At 38.0% G+C, this 23,250-nt stretch overlaps 1 protein-coding gene and 1 non-coding gene across 11 annotated transcripts in view; one reads left to right on the top strand and one right to left on the bottom strand.

Moving 5' to 3' along the window:
* Positions 1-23,250, top strand: part of FARS2 (phenylalanyl-tRNA synthetase 2, mitochondrial) — a 550,900-nt gene that overhangs the window by 331,158 nt on the left and 196,492 nt on the right. For all 10 annotated transcript variants that reach the window (XM_073224696.1, XM_036998357.2, XM_073224690.1 and 7 more), the window contains one exon: positions 19,834-19,994. In XM_073224696.1, coding sequence (XP_073080797.1) covers positions 19,834-19,994 — 161 coding nt within the window. The remainder of the gene's footprint in view (positions 1-19,833; positions 19,995-23,250) is intronic.
* On the bottom strand, positions 6,495-6,604 carry LOC140846929 (U6 spliceosomal RNA). The gene has a single exon (XR_012126446.1). It is a non-coding gene; the product is annotated as a U6 spliceosomal RNA (small nuclear RNA).

Below are 23,250 nucleotides of genomic sequence, written 5' to 3'. Positions count from 1 at the left end.
TTGATGTGAGGGTTTTTTCTGGGGTCTCTGTTCTGTTCCATTGTTATATATGTCTATCTTTTTGCTAATACCACGGTATTTTGATTACTGTGGCTTTGAAGTAAGTTTTAAAATGAGGAAGAATGAGTCTTCCAACTCTATTCCTCATTTTCAATATGGTTTTAGCTATTTGGGGTCTCCTGATATTCTGTATGACTTTTAAGATTTTTTTTCCATTCATTCAAAAAATGCCATTGGATTTTGTTGGGGATTTCACTGAATCTGTAGATCACTCTGGATAGCATTGCCTACTTAACATTGTCTTCTGATCCATGAACACAGATGTCTTTCCATTTATTGATGTCTTCTTTAATTATTTTCAGTAATGTTTTACAGTTTTCAGTGTACAAGTCTTTTGCCTCTTTGGTTACCTTTGTTCCTAAGTATTTTATTCTTTTTGATGCTATTGTAAATGAAACTGTCTTCTTAATTTCCTTTTCAGATTTTTCATTATGAGTGGATAGAAATGCAACTGACTTGTGTGTGTCCATTATATATCCTACAGCTTTGCTTAATTTGTTTAGTGGTACAAACATTCTCCGGTGGATTCTTTAATGTTTTATACATATAGAATCATGTCATCTGTAAATATAATTTTACTTTTTCCTTTCCAATCTGGATGTCTTTTATTTATTTTTCTTGTGTAATTTCTGTGGCTAAAACTTCCTGTTCTGTGTTAGAGGTGGCAAAGTATGGTATCCTTGTCTTATTCCTGATCATAGGAGAAAAGCTTTAAGTCTTTCACCATTGAGTATGATATTAGGTGTGGGTTTTTCATACATGACCTTTACCAAATTGAGAAGGTTCCCTTCTGTTCCTGCTTTATTGGACATTTCTATCATGAAAGAGTATTGCATTTTGTCTAATACTTTCACTGCATGAATTGAAATGATTATGTTGTTGGTTTTTTTTATTCATTTTATTAATGTGGTATAGTACATTGATTAATTTTTACACTTTGAACCACTCTTGCATTCCTGGGATAAGCTCCACTTGGTCATGGTGTATAATCCTTTTAATATATTCTGCTGAATTTGGATTTCTAGTGATTTGTTGATAATTTTTGTATCTGTGTTCATAAGAGTTACTGGTCTATAGTTTTCTGTTAGTGAGCCCTCTGAAATTATATTTCACCCTCTATTGTCTTTAGTTTTCATTCCTCTATCTACATTCTCCTGTTACAACCTCTGAAACATTGGACTGTCTACTGGGGAATCCCTTCCTTTTAGGTAAGTGAGCCAAGAATACATTAGGCCATATATTTGTATGGTAATGGTTAAGAACAGCTGCTGTAAGAAGATCAGGAAAGAAGAGCATTAATGTGTTGATATTCTAGCACCTTTACATTGTAACCCATAGCATCAAGCCCTGGAAAAATTAAATGAAAAATTACGTTACCTCTCAAAAAATTGATGTCTTTGGACTTCTCCATATAGTCTGCTTTAAATTATGTTCTAAAGCAAGGATTTTATTCAAAGTCTCCAAAAGGTTAAATAGGTCATCAATCAGGAATTGGTGATTAAAGAATAAATGTCCTTCTGTGGCTTCAGATGAGAGAATGGGAATTTTCTTCTTACTGGAGCAGATTCTTTGAGTAGACACTACAAGTTAAGTCTGATTTCATTTAAACACCACATGCTTCCAACTTATTCTAACCCTTCAGAAAGTGCTAGTCCCAGAAGCGACATTTTCTGAAATTTGAGGCCATTTGAACTTTTAAGGATTTCCCCTTAGTTCCTCACCTTCTTTTATTATCTGACAAAAGTATAATTGTATTATGGAACCTTTTCTCTGTGGCTCAAGGTCATCATATACTTGAAATGAAGGCATAGGCTTCACTGGCCTTGACACAACTCAAGTACTTGTTAGCTTATGTATACACCTGTTTCATAGTCAACAACTGCCTGTTCTCAGCCTTTTCTCAGGTTGGTGATGTGATCTTTTTTTCATGGCCCAGTGATTTTTCTAAGCACTTTGGACAGAGGTTTGAGAAGTCTCTCCACCCCCCCAAGCCCTGGGTGCCCCCCCCCCCCCCACGTAGCACAGATATCCTGTGCCTGCAGAGCTGTGGTGTTGAGCAGGAGCAGACACCTGTAGTCTTTCCTCAGCACCCTTTGCTCTCTACCCAGAAGCTATGTGCAGAGCTGTGTGCAATGCTCTGGTCCCCCCATTGCTACTGTTCCTCTCTCTGCAGCTGTTGAGGCAGAGCCTGGGGGGCCATCTGCTGTACCGGAAACAGCTTACAGGCGTAGATGGTTTTAGGCTCTGAGGTCAACTTGGTTTCTCCATTTTCAGACCGATGAGTTCTTACTGCCCTCTTCCCTGTTACTATTCTCCTCTTCTTTTTTATTTATTTATTTTTTATTTTTTTTATTTTGGTATCATTAATAGACAATCACATGAGCAACATGTAGTTACTTGATTTCCACCATTCTCAAGTCCCCACCACATACCCCATTACAGTCACTGTCCATCAGCATAGTAAGATGCTATAGAGTCAGTACTTGTCTTCTCTGTGCTATACTGCCTTCCCCGTGACCCCCCCCCTATATTATGTGTACTAATCATAGTGCCCCTTATTCCCCTTCTCCCTCCCTTCCCACTCACCCACCCCAGTCCCTTTCCCTTTGGCAACTGTTAGTCAATTCTTGGGTTCTGTGAGTCTGCTGCTGTTTTGTTCCTTCATTTTTTGCTTGTTCTTATGCCCCACAGGTGAGTGAAATCATTTGGTACTTGTCTTTCTCCACCTGACTTATTTCACTGAACAAAATACCCTCTAGCTCCATCCATGTTGTTGCAAATGGTAGGATTTGTTTTCTTCTTAAGGCTGAATAATATTCCATTGTGTATATGTACCACATCTTCTTTATCCATTTGTCTACTGATGTACACTTAGGTTGCTTCCATTTCTTGGCTATTGTAAATAGTGCTGCGATAAACATAGGGGTGCATCTGTCTTTTTGAAACTGGGTTCCTGCATTCTTAGGGTAAATTCCCAGGAGTGGAATTCCTGGATCAAATAGTGTTTCTATTTTGAGTTTTTTGAGGAACCTCCATACTGCTTTCCACAATGGTTGAACTAGTTTACCTTCCCACCAGCAGTGTTGGAGGGTTCCCCTTTCTCCACATCCTCCTCGCCAACATTTGTTGTTGTTTGTCTTTTTGATATTGGCCATCCTAACTGGTGTGAGGTGATATCTCATTGTGGTTTTAATTTGCATTTCCGAGATAATTAGCGATATGGAGCATCTTTTCATATGCCTGTTGGCCATCTGAATTTCTTCTTTGGAGAATTGTCTGTTCATATCCTCCACCCGCTTTTTAATAGGGTTATTTGCTTTTTGGATGTTGAGGCATGTGAGTTCTATATATTTTGGACGTTAACCCCTTGTCGAATCTGTCATTTACACATATATTTCTCCCATACTGTAGGATGCCTTTTTGTTCTGCTGATGGTGTCCTTTGCTGTTCAGAAGCTTTTTAACATGATGCAGTCCCATGTGTTCATTTTTTATTTTGTTTCCCTTGCCCGAGGAGATGCATTGAGGAGAAAGTTGCTCATGTTTATGTCCAACAGATTTTTGCCTGTTTTCTTCTAAAAGCTTTATGATTTCATGACTTACATTCAAGTCTTTGATCCATTTTGAGTTTACTTTTGTGTGTGGGGTTAGACAATAATCCAGTTTCATTCTTTTGCATGTAGCTTGCCCTCCTCCTCTTTTTATTTTCCAGTCTCTTAACTCATCTTATTTTGCTTCTGTATATAGGCTGATCTTCTTAGAAAGATTTTTAGCAATAGCAACAAAAGCAAAAACATTTCCTGCCTGGGATGCTTAATCCAGTTCTGTCGCTTCCCATCCTGTGTATTCTGTTTAATTGAAGATGACTCGCTTCAGTCAGCTTTCTGCTCTGCACACTCTAGTTTACTGGAAATAGTATTGGAATAGGGAAAAAAATAACTGCCTTAAAACCTTGTCAGCCCTTGAACACCTAGCAACAAATTACAGCCGAGGAGTGCCAAAGACCTGAGAATTAGACCTGCCTTGGCTGACAGTATCTTCAAGTGTATTGTTATTTATGGTTCACTTTTTTCCATAAAGAATTTGAAGTATAGACGTACATACCAGTGGATAAATAAATAGTTGAGATAATCAGAACAAAGGGGAAATCACTATAAGAAAATAAACCTGCGGCAAGAGTCACACAAAGAAATGTACACTGAACACTTGTACATTTGCAAAGGTGGCCTGTGAGGTTGGCTCTAAGCTTCCATGGGGCCAAAGTAAGGAGAGAATTATGATCAATTATGTAACTCATGGTATCCTTAAAACGAAAAGCAATCTGGCTGTTCAGTGAAAAGAAGCTTTTTCTGTTCACATTTTCTCAGGCATTTTCTTAGAGCTGAGATCAATTTACTGCTAAGCCTCATAGGGAAGACTATGTAATAATAGTGATTGACATCCTTGACTGGAGTTCCTGGTGTCAGTAGCCCAAGAACACAATGCAGGGTGCAGTTCAGAAGAAACTGAACTTGATGGGACCAAAACAAAGTGTTTCAAAGGTAAAATTTGGTATAGCTCAGCAGATAGACACCACATCCTTTCTTGCAACCCTCCATGGCAATTGTCACAACAGGCTTTTCCGTAAGAGTGATGGTGAGAATCATAAGTTTGGGCATTGGAAGGAATTTAGAGTTCAGCAGCTCCCTGTTCCTAATGAAAGTTTAGTCCTCAAACTTTGACATAAAAGGTGGTTGGGATTTCAGATTCTTGATGGAATGTCCCCCTTGCTAACCTTAGTATTGGGTCCTCTCAGATAGAGCCAGTCTTCAAAAGAGGGTCTGGAACCTGTTCCCTACTGACAGCAGGTGGAACTGAACCCTGAATCAAGCACACAGTGGAGTTTTATAAAATGCACTAATTTTCTATGTGTACTAATGCTCACATACTAGAAACCTTTAAAACATTTTTTTTAGGAACTTTTATATAGAAAGTCATGCCGTGTGCAAATAAAGAAAGTTTTACTTTTTCCTTTCCAATTTGTTAATGTTTTTTTTTCATGGGTTTTGCTTTACCTTTTTTCACTAGATTGAAACGTAGGTTCAGAGAAATAGAAATAATAATGAAAATAGAAATAACAGGAGTGTACATCATTGACTTCACCCTAACCCTGAGGGCAAAGTGACCAGTCTTTTACAACTGAGTAAAATATTAGCTACTGGTTTTTATTGTTTTCTTTTTTTTATCAGATTGAAGAAATTACCTGTGTTCTTCATTTTCTGAGTTTTTATAACAAATGGATGTTAAATTTTGTCATTTGCTTTATATGCATCTATTAAGATGATTATATGTTTTATTTTCTAATCTTCCTATATAATGAATTACATTGATTGACTTTTATATGTTGAGCTAACCTTCCATTCTTGGGATAAATGTTTTTTTAAGTTCGAGTTATGAAGTAGTGTCCTTTCATATACTGTTGGATTCAGTTTGCAAATATTCTGTTGATTTTTGTTGTTTTATTTTTGCTTCAATGTTCATGACATGTGTTGGTTTGGAGTTTTCTTTCCTGGTAATTATTTTGTCTGGCATTGGTATAAGGATAATCCTGGCCTCATAAAATTTCACTGCTTTCTATTCTCTATAAGAGTTTTACAGAATTCATATTATTTCTTCTTTAACATTTTGGTAGAATTCACTAGTGAAGCCAAACTTGGTCCCCAAGTTTTCTTTGTGGGAAGGCGTTTAACTACATATTCAGTAACTTTCATTGTTATAGGTTATCTGTTTCTTCTTAATGAGTTTTGGTAGTTTGTTTCTTTTGAGTAACTTGTCCATTTCGTATAGGTTGTTGAATATGCTGGTGTGAGGTTATTTCATAGTATTTCCTTATTACCCTGAAGTCTTGGATCTGTTTAGTGAGGCTATTTCAGTCCTGATGTTGGTTATTTGTGCCTCCTCTTTCTTCTTTAGTTTTCCTTCTTAGTCTGGCTAGCAGTTTATCAATTTTATTGATCTTGAAAATACAGCTTTTGTTTTCATCCATTTTCTCTATTTTTCTATATTATCATTTACGTAATCTTTATTTTTTTCCTTTGTTCTTCTTGGTTTGTTCACAATTTTCTTTTCTTTTTCTGGTTTTATTTTTTTTTGAGAGGGTATCTCTCATATTTATTGATCAAATGGTTGTTAACAACAATAAAATTCTGTATAGGGGAGTCAATGCTCAATGCACAATCATTAATCCATCTTAAGCCTATTTCTCGTCAGTCTTCAATCTTCTGAAGCATAGCGAACAAGTTCTTACATGGTGAACGAATTCTTACATAGTGAATAAGTTCTTACATGGTGAACAGTGCAAGGGCAGTCATCACAGAAACTTTTGGTTTTGATCACGCATTATGAACTATAAACAATCAGGTCAAATATGAATGTTCATTTGATTTTTTTTTTTTTTTAAATATGGAACGCTTCACGAATTTGCGTGTCATCCTTGCGCAGGGGCCATGCTAATCTTCTCTGTATCGTTCCAATTTTAGTAGTATATGTGCTGCCGAAGCAAGCACTCATTTGATTTTTATACTTGATTTATATGTGGATCCCACATTTCTCCCTTTATTATTATTATTATTTTTAATTTTAATAAAATGCTGAAGTGGTAGGTAGATGCAAGGTAAAGGTAGAAAACATAGTTTAGTGTTGTAAGAGAGCAATTGTAGATGATCAGGTGTGTGCCTGTAGACTATGTGTTAATCCGAGCTAGACAAGGGGATTAAAACATCCACAGATGCAGAAGATTTCTCTCAAAACAGGGGGGGTGAGGTTCTAAGCTTCACCACTGTTAATCCCCAGTTTCTCATCTGATGGCCCCCTGCGACTGTGCCTGTCTTAGGTTGTTCCTCCCTTGAGGAATCTTACCCGTCTCTGGCTAACCAGTCATCTTCCGGGGCCATACAGGGAGATGTAAAGTTGGTAAGTGAGAGAGAAGCCATATTGTTTGAAAAGGTTGGCTTTTTACTTCTTTGCAGATTTATGCCCTGTGGCTTCTATGCCCAGCATTTGTCTTGAGGTATCTTTACCACTTGGAGGAATTATGATACTCTGTAAATTCGATATGAGGCACGAATTCTATTTAAGGGTTGTAATTAGGAAGGAAGAAGAAATGCTATAGAGGTAGCAGATGGAAGAAAACATGGGAGGACTGATTATTTCTTTGACATATCTTCTTGTAGAGTAACTTAAGCATGTATAGGTTTTAAACTACTAACTAAATTGCGCACACATATTAACATAATAGGAATACAGTTACATAAACAAAGCAGATCTATAATTACCAGCCATCTCCAGTGAAGCCAAGAAAACCAGTTAGGCACCCTAGGTATTTGTGAAAATTTGTCTATGATATGATGGATATTGTCCAACTGTACTTGAACAGTCTGAGAGAAATCAGACAAATTAAAGCAACCCATTTCTGGGAACTGTTCACATCCCATATGTTCTTTTAACCGTAGATAGTCTGTAGTTGTAAGATTTTGGAGCGCTACAACTTGCACTTCTCCTAATTCTTGGTTGAGTTCCAACAGTATAGATCCAGTCAAATTTGTTGTTTTACTGTATGTACAGGCCAGCTTAGATATATCCTTCTTCATTCCAATGGCAAGTCCAGGAAACAGTGAGATGGATGCAGCTACAACTGCAGCATTGCCTGAATCTTTTTGGAGGTTTTTTGATAATCATCTTCTGGTATGAGTCTTCCAGAGAGTGCTGATGTTGGAAGTTCTTCTTCATATTGTATCTTAGTTCATTTTCTGGGTAGCCAAATTAGGCTTTGATCTTCTGTATAAAAACAAACAGACCCTTTGCCCACACCTTTATACCATTGTGTAGAACTCATTGGAGGTCACCACAGAGGAACTGCTTTTTTTTTTTTTTAAGAGAAAGGAATTTTATCAGAAAAGTGTACCTCCATAGCTGATCATCTGACACCCTTTAAGTGATCAAAATTAAGGATATTTAAAGCATGCGTTAATCTTTGATTTACCATTAGTTTTATCCTATCGAGTAATCCTCCTTTTCTTTCTTTCTTTCTTTTTTCTTTTTTTAATCTTTAATCTACACTTACCTGAAGAATACTATGTTTACTAGGCTCTCCCCTATACTAGGTCCCCCCTACAAACCACATTACAATCACTGTCCATCCGCATAGCAAAATGTTGTAGAATCACTACTTGCCCTCTCTGTTGTACAGCCCTCCCCTTTCTGCCTCCCCCCCATGCATGCTAATCTTAATACCCCCTTTCTTCTACCTCCCCCGTATCCCTCCCTGCCCATCCATCCTCCCCAGTCCCTTTCCCTTTGGTACCTGTTAGTCCATTTTTGGGTTCTGTAATTCCGCTGCTGTTTTGTTCCTTTACTTTTTCCTTTGTTCTTATACTCCTCAGATGAGTGAAATCATTTCGTATTTCTCTTTCTCCGCTTGGCTTATTTAACTGAGCATAATACTCTCCAGCTCCATCCATGTTGCTGCAAATGGTAGGATTTGCACTCTTCTTATGGCTGAGTAGTATTCCATTGTGTGTATGTACCATATCTTCTTTATCCATTCATCTACCGATGGACATTTAGGTTGCTTCCAATTCTTGGCTATTGTAAATAGTGCTGCGTTAAACATAGGGGTTCATCTGCCTTTCTCAAACTTGATTGCTGCGTTCTTAGGGTAAATTCCTAGGAGTGGAATTCCTGGGTCAAATGGTAGGTCTGTTTTGAGCATTTTGATGAACCTCCATACTGCTTTCCACAATGGCTGAACTAATTTACATTCCCACCAGCAGTGTAGGAGGGTTCCCCTTTCTCCACAGCCTCGCCAACATTTGTTTTTGTTTGTCTTTTGGGTGGCAGCCATCCTTACTGGTGTGAGGTGATACCTCATTGTAGTTTTAATTTGCATTTATCTGATAATTAGCGATGTGGAGCATCTTTTCATGTGTCTGTTGGCCATCTGTATTTCTTTTTAAGAGAACTGTCTGTTCAGTTCCTCTGCCCACTTTTTAATTGGATTATTTGTTTTTTGTTTGTTGAGGCGTGTGAGCTCTTTATATATTCTGGACGTCAAGTCTTTATCGGATCTGTCATTTTCAAATATATTCTCCCATACTGTAGGGTTCCTTTTTGTTCTATTGATGGTGTCTTTTGCTGTACAGAAGCTTTTCAGCTTAATATAGTCCCCTTGTTCATTTTTGCTGTTGTTTTCCTTGCCCGGGGAGATATGTTCAAGAAGAGGTCACTCATGTTTATGTCTAAGAGGTTTTTGCCTATGTTTTTTTCCAAGAGTTTAATGGTTTCATGACTTACATTCAGGTCTTTGATCCATTTTGAGTTTACTTTTGTATATGGGATTAGACAATGATCCAGTTTCATTCTCCTACATGTAGCTGTCCAGTTTTACGAGCACCATCTGTTGAAGAGACTGTCATTTCCCCATTATATGTCCATGGCTCCTTTATCAAATATTAATTGACCATATATGTTTGGGTTAATTTCTGGAGTCTCTAATCTGTTCCACTGGTCTGTGGCTCTGTTCTTGTGCCAGTACCAAATTGTCTTGATTACTATGGCTTTGTAGTAGAGCTTGAAGTTGGGGAGTGAGATCCCCCCTACTTTATTCTTCTTTTTCAGGATTGCTTTGGCTATTCGGGGTCTTTGGTGTTTCCATATGAATTTTTGAATTTTTTGCTCCAGTTCATTGAAGAATGTTGCAGGTAATTTGAGAGGGATTGCATCAAATCTGTATATTGCTTTGGGCAGGATGGCCATTTTGACGATATTAATTCTTCCTAGCCATGAGCATGGGATGAGTTTCCATTTGTTAGTGTCCCCTTTAATTTCTCTTAGGAGTGCCTTGTAGTTTTCAGAGTATAAGTCTTTCACTTCTTTGGTTAGGTTTGTTCCTAGGTATTTTATTCTTTTTGATGCAATGGTGAATGGAATTGTTTTTCTGATTTCTCTTTCTGTTGGTTCATTGTTAGTGTATAGGAAAGCTACAGATTTCTGTATGTTAATTTTGTATCCTGCAACTTTGCTGTATTCCGATATCAGTTCTTGTAGTTTTGGAGTGGAGTCTGTAGGGTTTTTTATGTACAATATCATATCTTCCGCAAATAGTGACAGTTTAACTTCTTCTTTACCAATCTGGATTCCTTGTATTTCTTTGTTTTGTCGTATTGCTATGGCTAGGACCTCCAGTACTATGTTAAATAACAGTGGGGAAAGTGGGCATCCCTGTCTAGTTCCTGAACTGAGCGGAAATGCTTTCAGCTTCTCGCTGTTCAGTATAATGCTGGCTGTGGGTTTATCATAGATGGCCTTTATTATGTTGAGGTACTTGCCATCTATTCCCATTTTGCTGAGAGTTTTTATCATGAATGGATGTTGAATTTTGTCAAATGCTTTTTCAGCATCTATGGAGATGATCATGTGGTTTTTGTCTTTCTTTTTGTTGATGTGGTGGATGATGTTGATGGATTTTCGAATGTTGTACCATCCTTGCATCCCTGGGATGAATCCCACTTGGTCATGGTGTATGATCCTTTTGATATACTGTTGAATTCTGTTTACTAATATTTTATTGAGTTTTCTTTTTGGTGGGGTCTTTGCCTGGTTTTGGTATTAGGGTGATGTTGGCTTCATAGAATGAGTTTGGGAGTATTCCCTCCTCTTCTATTTTTTGGAACACTTTAAGGAGAATGGGTATTATGTCTTCTCTGTGTGTCTGACAAAATTCTGAGGTAAATCCGTCCGGCCCCAGGGTTTTGTTCTTGGGTAGTATTTGATTACCATTTCAATTTCTTTGCTCTAATTGGTTTGTTTAACTTTTGTGTTTCTTCCTTGGTCAGTCTTGGGAGGTTGTATTTTTCTAGGAATTTGTCCATTTCTTCTAGGTTTTCCAGCTTGTTGGCATATAGGTTTTCATAGTAGTCTTTAATAATTCTTTGTATTTCTGTGGAGTCTGTCGTGATTATTCTGTTCTCATTTCTGATGCTGTTGATTTGTGTTGATTCTCTTTTTCTCTTAATAAGTTTGGCTAGAGGCTTATCTATTTTGTTTATTTTCTCAAAGAACCAGCTCTTGGTTTTGTTGATTTTTGCTATTGTTTTATTCTTCTCAATTTAGTTTATTTCTTCTCGATCTTTATTATGTCCCTCCTTCTGCCATCTTTAGGCCTCATTTGTTCTTCTTTTTCCAGTTTCGATAATTGTGATGTTAGACTACTCATTTGGGATTTTTCTTCCTTCTTCAAGTGTGCCTGGATCGCTATATACTTTCCTCTTAAGACTGCTTTCGCTGCATCCCACAGAAGTTGCGGCTTTGTGTTGTTGTTGTCATTTGTTTCTATATATTCCTTGATCTCTATTTTGATTTGTTCATTGATCCATTGATTATTTAGAAGCATGCTGTTGAGCCTCCATGTGTTTGTGAGCCTTTTTGTTTTCTTTGTAGAATTTATTTCTAGTTTTATACCTTTGTGGTCTGAAAAATTGGTTGGTAGAATTTCAATATTTTGGAATTTACTGAGGCTCTTTTTGTGAGCTACTATCTGGTCTATTCTGGAGAATGTTCCATGTGCACTTGAGAAGAATGTATATCCTGTTGCTTTTGGATGTAGAGTTCTATAGATGTCTATTAGGTCCATCTGTTCTAGTGTGTTGTTCAGTGCCTGTGTGTCCTTACTTATTTTCTGCCCGGTGGATCTATCCTTTCGGGTGAGTGGTGTGTTGAAGTCTCCTAAAATGAATGCATTGCAGTTTATTTCCCTCTTTAGTTCTGTTAGTATTTGTTTCACATATGCTGGTGCTCCTATGTTGGGTGCATATATATTTAGAATGGTTATATCCTCTTGTTGGACTGAGCCCTTTGTCTTTATGTAGTGTCCTTCTTTATCTCTTGTTACTTTCTTTGTTTTGAAGTCTATTTTGTCTGATATTAGTACTGCACCCCTGCTTTCTTCTCACTGTTGTTTGCCTGAAATATGTTTTTCCATCCCTTGACTTTTAGTCTGTGCATGCCTTTGGGTTTGAGGTGAGTTTCTTGTAAGCAGCATATTGATGGGTCTTGCTTTTTTATCCATTCTATCACTCTGTGTCTTTTGATTGGTTCATTAAGTCCATTTACATTCACGGTGACTATTGGGAGATATGTACTTATTGCCATTGCAGGCTTTAGATTCATGGTTACCAAAGGTTCAAGGTTAGCCTCTTTCGTATCTTACTTCCTAACTTAGCTCGCTTATTGAGCTGTTATATACACTGTCTGGAGATTCTTTTGTTCTCTCCCTTCTTATTCCTCCTCCTCCATTCTTCATATATTGTGTGTTTTGTTCTGTGCTCTTTTTAGGAGTGCTCCCATCTAGAGCAGTCCCTTTAAGATGCCCTGTAGAGGTGGTTTGTGGGAAGCAAATTCCCTCAGCTTTTGCTTGTCTGGGAATTGTTTAATCCTGCCATCATATTTAAATTATAGTCATGCTGGATACAGTATCCTTGGTTCAAGTCCCTTCTGTTTCATTGCATTAAATATATCATGCCATTCTCTTCTGGCCTGTAGGGTTTCTGTCGAGAAGTCTGATGTTAGCCTGATGGGTTTTCCTTTGTAGTTGACCTTTTTCTCTCTACTTGCCTTTAAAACTCTTTCCTTGTCCTTGATCCTTGCCATTTTAATTATTATGTGTCTTGGGGTTGTCCTCCTTGGATCCTTTCTGTTGGGGGTTCTGTGTATTTCTGTGGTCTGTTCGATTATTTCCTCCCCCAGTTTGGGGAAGTTTTCAGCAATTATTTCTTTAAAGAGACTTTCTATCCCTTTTCCTCTCTCTTCTTGTTCTGGTACCCCTATAATACGAATATTATTCCTTTTGGATTGGCCACATAGTTCTCTTAGTAGTGTTTCATTCCTGGAGATCCTTTTATCTCTATGTCAGCTTCTGTACGTTTCTGTTCTCTGGTTTCTATTCCTTCAATGGCCTCTTGCATCTTATCCATTCTGCGTATAAATCCTTCCAGGGTTTGTTTCACTTCTGTGATCTCCTTCCTGACATCTGTGATCTCCCTCCTGACTTCATCCCATTGCTCTTGCAGTTTTCTCTGCATCTCATCCCATTGCTCTTGCATTTTTCTCTGCATCTCCATCAGCGTGTTCTTGATTTTTATTTTGAATTCTTTTTCAGGAAGACTGGTTAGGTCTGTCTCCCTCTCAGGTGTTGTCTCTGTGATCTTTGTCTGCCTGTAGTTTTGCCTTTTCATGGTGATACAGATAGTTTGCAGAGCTGGTACGAGTGATGGCTGGAAGAGCTTTCCTTCTTGTTGGTTTGTGTCCTTCTTCTCCTGGGAGAATAGCGACCTCTAGTGGCATATGCTTGTCAGCTGTGCGCAGACAGGGCTTCTGCTTCCTGCCCAGTTGCTATGGAGTTTATCTCTGCTGTTGCCGTGGGCATGGCCTGGCTGGGGCTGCTCCTCCAAAATGGCGGAGCCCCGTTGGAGGGGGAGCGGCCGGGAGGCTATTTATCTCAGTAAGGGGCCTCTGTGCTCCCTGCTGCCCAGGGTTTAGAGTGCTCAGAGATCCCCAGATTCCCTTCCTCTGGGCTAAGTGTCCTGTCCTGCCCCTTTAAGTCTTCCAAAAAGCACTCCCCAAACCAAAACAACAACAGCAACAACAAAAGAAAAAAAATTAAAATAAAAAATTTTTTTTTAAAAAGGAAAAATGCACGATTTTCTTTGTCCTCAGGTGCCGGTCTCAGGCTCCTGCTCACCAGTCTTGCTGCACTGTTTCCCTAGTATTGGGGTCCCTGTCCCTTTAAGGCTTCCAAAAACACTCGCAAAAAAACAAAAAAAGCCACTCCCATTTCTTTTTTCTCCAGTGTCAGCCTCATGCACCCGCTCACCAGTCCTGCCGCCCTGTTTCCCTAGTATCCAGGACCCCACGCATGCACTGTGTCTGTGCTCTGGTGCAGAATCCGGGGCTGGGTGTTCAGCAGTCCTGGGCTCCCTCCCTGCTGACTCCTCTCCTCCCGCTGGGGGCTGGGAGGAGTGTCGCTCGAGTCCTGCCGGGCCGGGGCTTGTATCTTACCCCCTTTACGAGTCGCTGGATTCTCGCAGGTGTGGATGTGGTCTGGATGTTGTCCTGTGTCGTCTGATCTCTATTTTAGGAAGAGTTGTCTTTTTTATAATTTCATAGATAAATGTGGTTTTGGGAGGAGATTTCTGCTGCTCTACTCATGCCGCCATCTTGGCTCTGCCTCTCTTTTTTTGGTTTTTTAAGGTAGAGGCTTAGGTCATTCATTCAGGACCTTTCTTCTTCTCTAATATATACATTTAATACTATAGGTTTCTTTCGTATCACAACTTTAGATGCATTCCACACATTTTTATGTATTGATTCTTACTTTCGTACATTTCAATGTATGTTTCTAATTTATCTTGTGATCTTGTCTTTGATTTATAGGCTATTTAAAAACCTGTTGCTTAATTTCCTAGTATTTGGGGGATTTTTAGGATATACAGGTGATTTCCAATTTATTTTCACTTTGGATGTAGGATATTTCAATTCTTTTAAATATGTCGAGATTTGTTTTGTGTTCCAGAATATGATCTCTGTTGGTGAGTGATCCTTCTGTACTTGAAAAGCATGTAAATTCTGTTACTGAGCAGTATCATGTATATAATTTTATATGTGACAAAATTAACAGCCTTTGATGTGTTGGAATTATTTTTAAGTTCTTCACTGAAGACCAGTGCTTCTCAATCTATCTGTAATTTATAGCTGAGTATTTGTATTTGAATTTATCTGTACAATTGCCTTGATGCTAAATGATAACAAAAGATGGTAGAATTTAATTTACAATGAAACATTTTTCCAGTTCATCTTGCACATCTAATCTTGTGGTTCCATGAGTGTTCAAGTTCAGCTAGAGTGAATGGAGAATCTGTAAAACAATTTCATGGTGTTTTTTTTACAGAGAGACAATAAATGCAAAATAAAAATATGTACAGAATGTCAGATATGTCTCTTGAGGTGAGTTATGCACATGCATCTACGGTGACAGTGTCTGGATTTATGTTTTAGAAAGAAAACTGGTGGTACTCTCACAGATGGACTGGGCAGGGAGGCAGACAGTGACTATTTGGGTGTTTCTTGGAACAGTCCAGGTAAGAAATGTTTGTTGAAGATGAAAATCTGTGGTGATAGTAGGACTAGAATGAAAGGATGGTTTGGGGAGAAATTCTGAGATATAATTGAAAGGTCTGTATTTGAAATGTGGTAGTACTATTTCAGAGTTAAAATTCACTCCCAGGTTTCTGCCTTCAGTGGGTAGTTGGATGATGATCCCATTTACCAAGGTGGAGAAATGAATGAAAAGTGATAGTTGATTTGGAGAAGGGGTGTCAGGTGGCTTAGGATAGCTTTGCTTGTAGGATGAGCAATGCAGTGAACAGCATGGGGTGGCATAGCCTGGGGAAAGTTGAATGGTATTATTACCTAATTGGTATTATGGCATATATTAGGTGCTGATATAGTTTGGATTCATTTTACTTTAAGCTCTTATTTTAAGCTTCTGGTCTCTCCCACTTGAAATCCTACCTAGTCTTTATTTGCTTCATTCTTATATCTGAAACATATCTTGTAAGAGTAGTTTAGTTAACCTTAGTTTTACTACAATGGGAAATATTTGTAATAAAAAGCAAAATGTCGATCATTTAACAAGGCAATGTTATGGTTATCGCTTACTGAATAACAAACCACTCTAATGGCATATGAGAGCCATCACTTTATTACTCTGTGATTACAAATTTGGACAATACATGTGGGGATGGTTTGTTTCTCACCCCCGGTGTCTGGAGCCTTGGCTGGACGGACGTAATAACTGGGGTGATTCAAAGAGCTGGGGCCTGCAGCCTTGTGAATCCATTTTACTCCCACGCCTGCCGTCAGGGCTTGGACGGCTTGAAAGCTGGGTTCATCCTGCACTGTCCATTGCCGTGCCCACACGTGGCCTCTCCATGTTACTGCCTTCTCAGAGCAAGGCAGCTGCGGCCCAAATGAGAATGTTCTGGAGGGAGAATCTTGAGAGTGTCTGAGGAGCAGGCATTCCTCAGAAAACCAGGCATTAATTGTGTGGCGTTTCTAATGTAGCCTAGGAAGTCACAGAGCATTGTTTCCCCCATACTCAATGGGTTGAAGCCCTCACAGCCCACTGAGATTCAGGGGATAGGGAGAGGATATTAAGGAATTCATGGTTGTTTTTTGAAACCCCTCACAAATAATGACTTATTTTCCAGGCTTGGAAAGGTTTTGGCTCTCACAGAAGGAAAGAGGCCAATTCAGGCTATAAGGAGAACATAGAGATTCATTTTTACTAATCATATGATTTTCCTGAAAGTTTGGGGCCAGTGTGACAAGAGGAATACCTATTGTTCTTATAACCTCTTAAAAATAACCAGAAAAGAAATAACTGTATTTTATGTAGTCATGAAAACTATTACCTGAAATATTTCCTGTCACAATTTGTATAAAATTGCAGTTAGTATAAAGCCTCCCCTCCTTTGTCTTCTGTTTGCCCCGTTCTCTTCCACCTACCCAGCCCTCTCTCCTCCCAAAAAGAAGCAAGCAGCTGCTGCTTTTAGTTTTTTAAATCAGACTTTAAATAATATCCCATTTATAAGGACATAATACAGTTTATTTAACCAGTTCCTACTGATAGACATCTAGGTTGTTTATTGTCTTTAACTATTATAAGCAATAATGTAATAAGTGGCCTTACACATTCATAAGGATGTCAGTAGGATGCATTGTCATAGTGACAGTAACAAGATGGTATATGCATCTGTAATTTTGATAGCAACTGCTCTGTGATTCTCCTTAGGCCACAAGGTTAACCTCCCCAGTTGTGGCTCTCTCAGCAGTGTAGGACGGTGCTCGTTTTCCCTTGGCTTTCCTATCACATATGCCTTCAAATGCATTTATTTTTGCTCATCTGGTTAAGTAAAAAGCAGTAACTTGGTGCATTTTTACCTTGTGTTTTTCTTCAGTAAGCTTTCCATTTGCTTAAAGATCATTTTCTGCCTTTCCTATGAATGTCTTCATGTTCTTTGCCCATTTAAAAAATCTGATTGTTGCTCTTTTTCTTACGTACTTTTAGGAGCTTTTTGTTATTCTTGCTTTAGAAAAAGTTTTGGGGTGTGGGGAAGCAACTGAGGAACAAAAGCTAAGATACTAAAAAATTGTGTTTGATGTCAAATAAAATCAGGAACCCTAAATCTACAGCTCATTCAGTTATAGATATTGGGCTCTAGATTATCTGCAATCTGATTAATTATCTACAAATCTGATAATAAAATCTAAGAGATGTAAAAATAAAGGAAAAAGCCTAAATCACAAAGAAACATTAACATGCCTACTTATCATTATTATTTTTTATTTGAAAAGACTATATAGCAGTTACAGAAAAGTATTTTAAACTCGTTTTAAAACTATTACCCACTAAAATTCTTGAAAATCATATTTTTATTTTCCTTTTGTCACATTATAACCCTCATTTGTACCTATTTTGAATAGTACTATCATAGCACATTTTCATTTTATTGTAGATATATTTCACAATTTCTTACAATGTGTCATTTAATAAACATTTATTTGTATAATTATAATTTCTAGTGACTGCCTTAAAATGTACTGAGTTTTAAGCCAGTCCCTACTTTGGAGCACTTAGGTTGTTTATCTTGTAAGAGATACTGCTCTGAGTATCTTCCTTCATTTCTCTTTTTTCTTCTGTTGAATTGTTTCTGAAGGATAAATTCCTGCCTAGAATCATACACATAAAGAGTCTGAGCATTTTTATGAATTTTTACATAGATTGCCCTGCCCCTGTTGTTTTCCCTATTGCTGTAAAAATATATAGCTTAACCAGCAGTGAATGGGGATACTGGACACGATGTATGCTGTGCTGGAACCGTATCATCACAACTGGGCAGAGTCATTCACAGAAATCTTTTGTTAGAGACAACAACAGTATATATTGTTACATATATTACACGGTGATATTACTTCTCATGTCCTTAATCAATCACCAGCCCTTCTAAGGTCTCAAGCATCCATGTAGATTATTTTGCCTTTTTCTTCACTGCTGTCTCAGGCAGCTGGCCACTTGGTCAGGAGTTGTGTGCACTTTTCCTTGACCCCGTGGTTTGTGTGGTTGAATCCCTCCCTTCCCGCCCCCCACCTGACTGTTCATTCCCACTCAGGAGCTCAGGTTCACTCTGTGTCAGCCGCTTTTCTTTCAGGCACACCTTCCCTCCCACTATGAGTCATTCTCTCTGTCTTTCCTTTTGTGATCACAGTTTGAATACTTTAATTCATCTGTCTTTTAAACAGACCATTTGATGAGGCTCACTTGTGTATGGCTTCTCTTAAATGTTTATCCTTGTTTTATTTAGAAGTGATGGTGGTGGCAGCATCTAGCCAGAAACGTATCCTCTCCGCAGTCTTACTTGCCTCAACTGTGCATCATCCATGTTTCCAGAACCCACTCTTAGATCTGCTCTGCTGCACTCCCTGCCTTTGCCATTGAAGATTCTTTCAGCCGGCTGTTTCCTTTCACCTTTCTCCACATTTTGGGTTCATATTAGTTTCCTTTTGCTGGGTAACAAATTAACCTCATACTTAGTAGCCTAAAACAACATAGATTTATTATGTCACAGTCCCCTTGCCACAGGAGTCTGGAGATTGGATGGGCCCCATGCTCCAGGTCCCAACAGGTAGAAACCAGGACCACCCTCAGCTCCTTGGGGCCTCCTCAGATCCTAGCCATGGGACCTCTCACTTCATGTCAGTTCAGTTCTCCTAAGCTAGCAGGAGAATTTCTCCAGTTTGCTAAGATGGATTCTTATATAAAGTAGCCTGATTACAGGAGTGAAATCCCATTCTCTTCACAAAGGGAGTGATTGACTCAAGTCATTCACTGGGTAGGATCTGGAGGCCATCTAAGCCTACCCAGGAGCCTCCACATCCATTAGTGCCCATTGAAATTATGTTCCTTTCATGAGTGCTTTTCATAAGCTTTTCTAGTGGTGTGAATCGCTCCCTTGCCTTCTTCATACAGCAGTTTATATCTTCTGTCCCTCTCTCTGCTTTGTGGATGTGAACTAGACCCTTAGAACTCATGGCGTTGCCACAATCGAACAACACACTTGACCTTAGGCGTGAATGGTACTGGATACGCATTTCCCCTTGGCTTGCTTGCTCTGTGTTTGATTGCAGTAGCTCTTACTAAGAGCCAGAGTTGTGCTTTAATACAATTGAGGATTCATAAGGGCTGCCACACACTTCGTGAATACAAACAGTCCACGCTGGCTTGTTTTGACCATACCTGACTATCTAGTAAGCCGCTTTGGGACAGAGACTGTCTTTTCTCTTCCCTCTGTAACCTGAACATAGTAGGCTCAGTGTTTGAATAAGGGCAAATAACGATTATAGAAAAATTTATCTCAGAGGCACAAACCAGGACTTTAAAGAGCCTGGAATTTAATCAGAAATGAAAGGCAGTATTAGAGGCAGTAAGTCATTGTGAGGAAAATAAGGAATGTGGGGGACATGAAAAATATAAAGTTGGCCATCTTCTTTGATGTCTCTATAGCCCCTGCCCAGGACCTTGCTACTAGTAGGCACTCAACCATGATTATCAGTTAGTTATCAGGAAGTGGTACATAATTTATACTTTTGAAATAAATTGTTTTGTTATGCTTCTTAATTATAGCTGGTGCTCAAGATCGGATCGGTTGGGCCTTTGGCCTAGGGTTAGAAAGGCTGGCCATGATCCTCTATGACATTCCTGACATCCGTCTCTTCTGGAGTGAGGACGAGCGCTTCCTGAAGCAGTTCCGTGTGTCAGACATCAATCAGAAGGTGCAATTTCAGGTAAAAATGACTTGTGAGAGTCAAGTACGTAATCATAAGAATGGTTTCAAGAACTGAGAGGGTCATGTAATTGAAAGGAAAATTTTTGAACTTAAAAATAATGTAAATTTGAAAAAAGATTTTAAATAGAGGTCCATAAACACACAGGAGTTCATAAACGTTCAGAAATTATATGCAGAAAAAGATTTATCAAGCCTATTAAGTTAAGCAATGAACTAACTTTGGGCTTTGTTAATGACCATTTTATCATTGTGAAATATCCATCTTTATCACTGGTGATGCTTTAAAGTTTAGTTTTCCTGACACCAGTGTAGACAGGCTGGCTTTCTTATGATTAATGCTTGCAACGTATCTTTTTCATCATTTTACTTTTATTCTATATCTTTATATTGAAAGCATGTCTCTTGTAAATAGCATAGAGTTGGGTCTTTTTTTTTAAACCTAGATTTAATTGGACTGTTGAATACATCTTGCATTTACTATGATTACATAAATATTCTTGTTTTATTGAAGACTAGTTCATACACAATATATTAGTTTCAAATTTATATTAGGCAGGGGTGTAGCTCAGGGGTAGAGCATTTGACTTCACATCAACAGGTCCCTGGTTCACATCTGGGTGCCCCGTCAAAAAAAAAAATTTATATTAGGTATGCAATATAGTAGTAACTCAACAGTTTTATACGTGATGAAATGTTCACTCTGATCAGTGTAGGTACCAGCTGTCACCATACACAGTTACTACGATATTATTAACTGTATTCCCTTTGCCATACATTACATGAGGTATTCCTAGACTTAATTCTTTTATTTTTTCCTGTTTTTCCCCTTCTATTCTTCATTTCCTTATTTGGACATGGAGGCTTTGTGTTTTTGTTTGTTTGATTTTGTATTCTATTTCACTACCCATATTGCTATTTAGTTTCACCATTTTGTATTATTTTCAAGTGGTTACTCTAGATACAGTATAAATGATTAATTCATCACACTTTATCATGAGTATTATACAACTTCATGAAACATTTAATGGACTTAGTATAATTCTATTTAATTCTCCTGTTTTTTGTATTATTATTATTGTCATATTTTTCCTTTATATATAATAATCCCACAATATATTGCTCTACTTGCTCAGATGGCCAATTGTCTTTTTAAAGAAATTTAAAACTATATTGTTTTATATTTTCCTTCATATTTATCCCTCTGATCATCCTTCCTGAAGAACCTCCTTTAATATTTCTTATAATTCAGCATTTGTTTTCTCAGCTTTTGTTTATCTGGAAATGCCATTGTTTCACCTTTATTTTAGAAATATTTTCCATGAATATAGGCATCTAAGTTACCAGTTTTTACCTTTTTTTTTTCCTTTTAGTTCTTCAAACATGCCATTGCCTTTATATTTTGGCTCTGGTTTCCAGCAGTTTGGCCTATAAATTGCTTTCTGTCTGTTATCCTGGTTGGGGTAACTCTGTGTTGAATTAATGTCTTTTAACCAGCTTTGAAAATTCTCATCTAGCATCTCTCACAATCCTACTCTATTCTTTCTTTTTTTTTCAGGCTGCAATTCCATGTTTATCAGACCATTTGGAATTATAAATATAACTAATGCCTAGGGTTTGTTTTCTGTTACTGATTTTTCACTTGCTGTTTTGTTCTCAATATTTTAAACTGTCTCATCCTTGGGTTTACGAGTCTTTTCTATTGTGTCCAGTTAACCATTAAGCCCCTCCAATGAATCAGTCATTCCAGTTATTGTGCTTATCAGTTCTATAATATCTATTTGCTTCCTTTTTTAGAGTTTTTAATTAGTCTGATGAAATTCTCCATTTCTTCATCTATTTTGTACATTTTCTCTTAAATTCTTTAGCATATTCATAATCATTATTTTTAAGTCCTTATCTGTTAATTCCAACCATTTTGTTATCTAGTCTCTTTTTCTTCTTGGTTATGAGTCACATTTTTCCTGCTTCTTCACTTGTCTCATGTTTTAAATTGTGTTTAAAAGAACACAGTGGCTGAGATAGGTAATATTTATCCCCAAAAGGCGTAATCCTCCCCATGTCAGGCAGCTAAGGTGACTAGGCCAGATCTTGGTTCCAATCAGGAGTTGAACTGGATTTCACATCTATTTCACTCTTCATGTTGAGGTCTGGCCTCGCAACAGAGTTTAGGATCGCTGCATAAGAGATTACAGGATCTCTCTCTGCTTTCCACCCACTTGCAGCTTCTTCCACCACCAGCATCTGCTAATATAAACAAAAATATTTTGGAGGAGAATTGGCCGGTCCTGAGGGACTAGCTGTTTCTCCATTGTCTAGTCTGCAACACCAGCCGATGCTTGGCTGATAAAAGCATGACGCGTTTCTGCTCATGCCTGCTGAGTTCCTTTACCAATAGCACAATAGCAGGCTAGCTCCTCTGCCCACTCCTGTCCCGGTGAGTACAGCCACCAAGGTCGGCCCACTCTAGAAGGACTCGTCTCTCTCTGGAATTCTGTTCATTTAGATTTGTGTCCAGATCACTTCAGTATCTTTTACAACAAAAAGATTTCTAAATTTTTTTGCGTTCTTACTGTTATAGTGGTACTGATGGTTTTTTGTGAACTTTTGCTTCCTGACCAAAAGTGGAACCTTCTATCATTTATTTAATTTTACCTTCATCTTTAATGGCCTTTTTAAAAAAATTCCTTTTTTTTTTTTCAAAGCAAGCTGTTTATTTTTATCCCAGCATCAGGTCCTTCTAGGTTAATTTAGAATAAAGCTCCATTGAATTGATCAAAAGTAAACCTAGCTAAGGATCTAAGGTTTTCCCATCTTTTTATTTATTCAGTTATTTATTTAATTGGCAAACGCAGGGACACCAACCCACAGTGTACAAACAGTGCACTCGACACTGTGCTCGGGCAAGCAGAGATGAGTGACACGGTTGCTGCCGCAAGCTCGTGGCATCAGTCCAGTTTTACGTGAGCTCATGAGTGTCTTCTCTTAGGAGACACAAAGATACCCAGAAGTAGACTATGGGTCTCTTATATTAAATGTCATTTGTAAAGTTCTTTCTGCCTGAAAAGTTCAAAATCAGTGGATGCATACCTGCACTATTACATAGTTTATGTGGCCACTTTTGTGTAATTAACTTAAGAACTTCGGATGGGACAGTCAGAATTTGATTGCTAAAAAAGTATAAGTCTGTAAATATTTTATAAATTACATATCAGAGAGAACTCTTTCCCAATTATTCACTTATAATTAGTATTCAT

This window comes from Manis javanica, chromosome 16, assembly GCF_040802235.1.
Source record: "Manis javanica isolate MJ-LG chromosome 16, MJ_LKY, whole genome shotgun sequence".
Lineage (NCBI taxonomy): Eukaryota > Metazoa > Chordata > Mammalia > Pholidota > Manidae > Manis > Manis javanica.
This window is presented reverse-complemented; position numbering and strand designations above follow the sequence as displayed.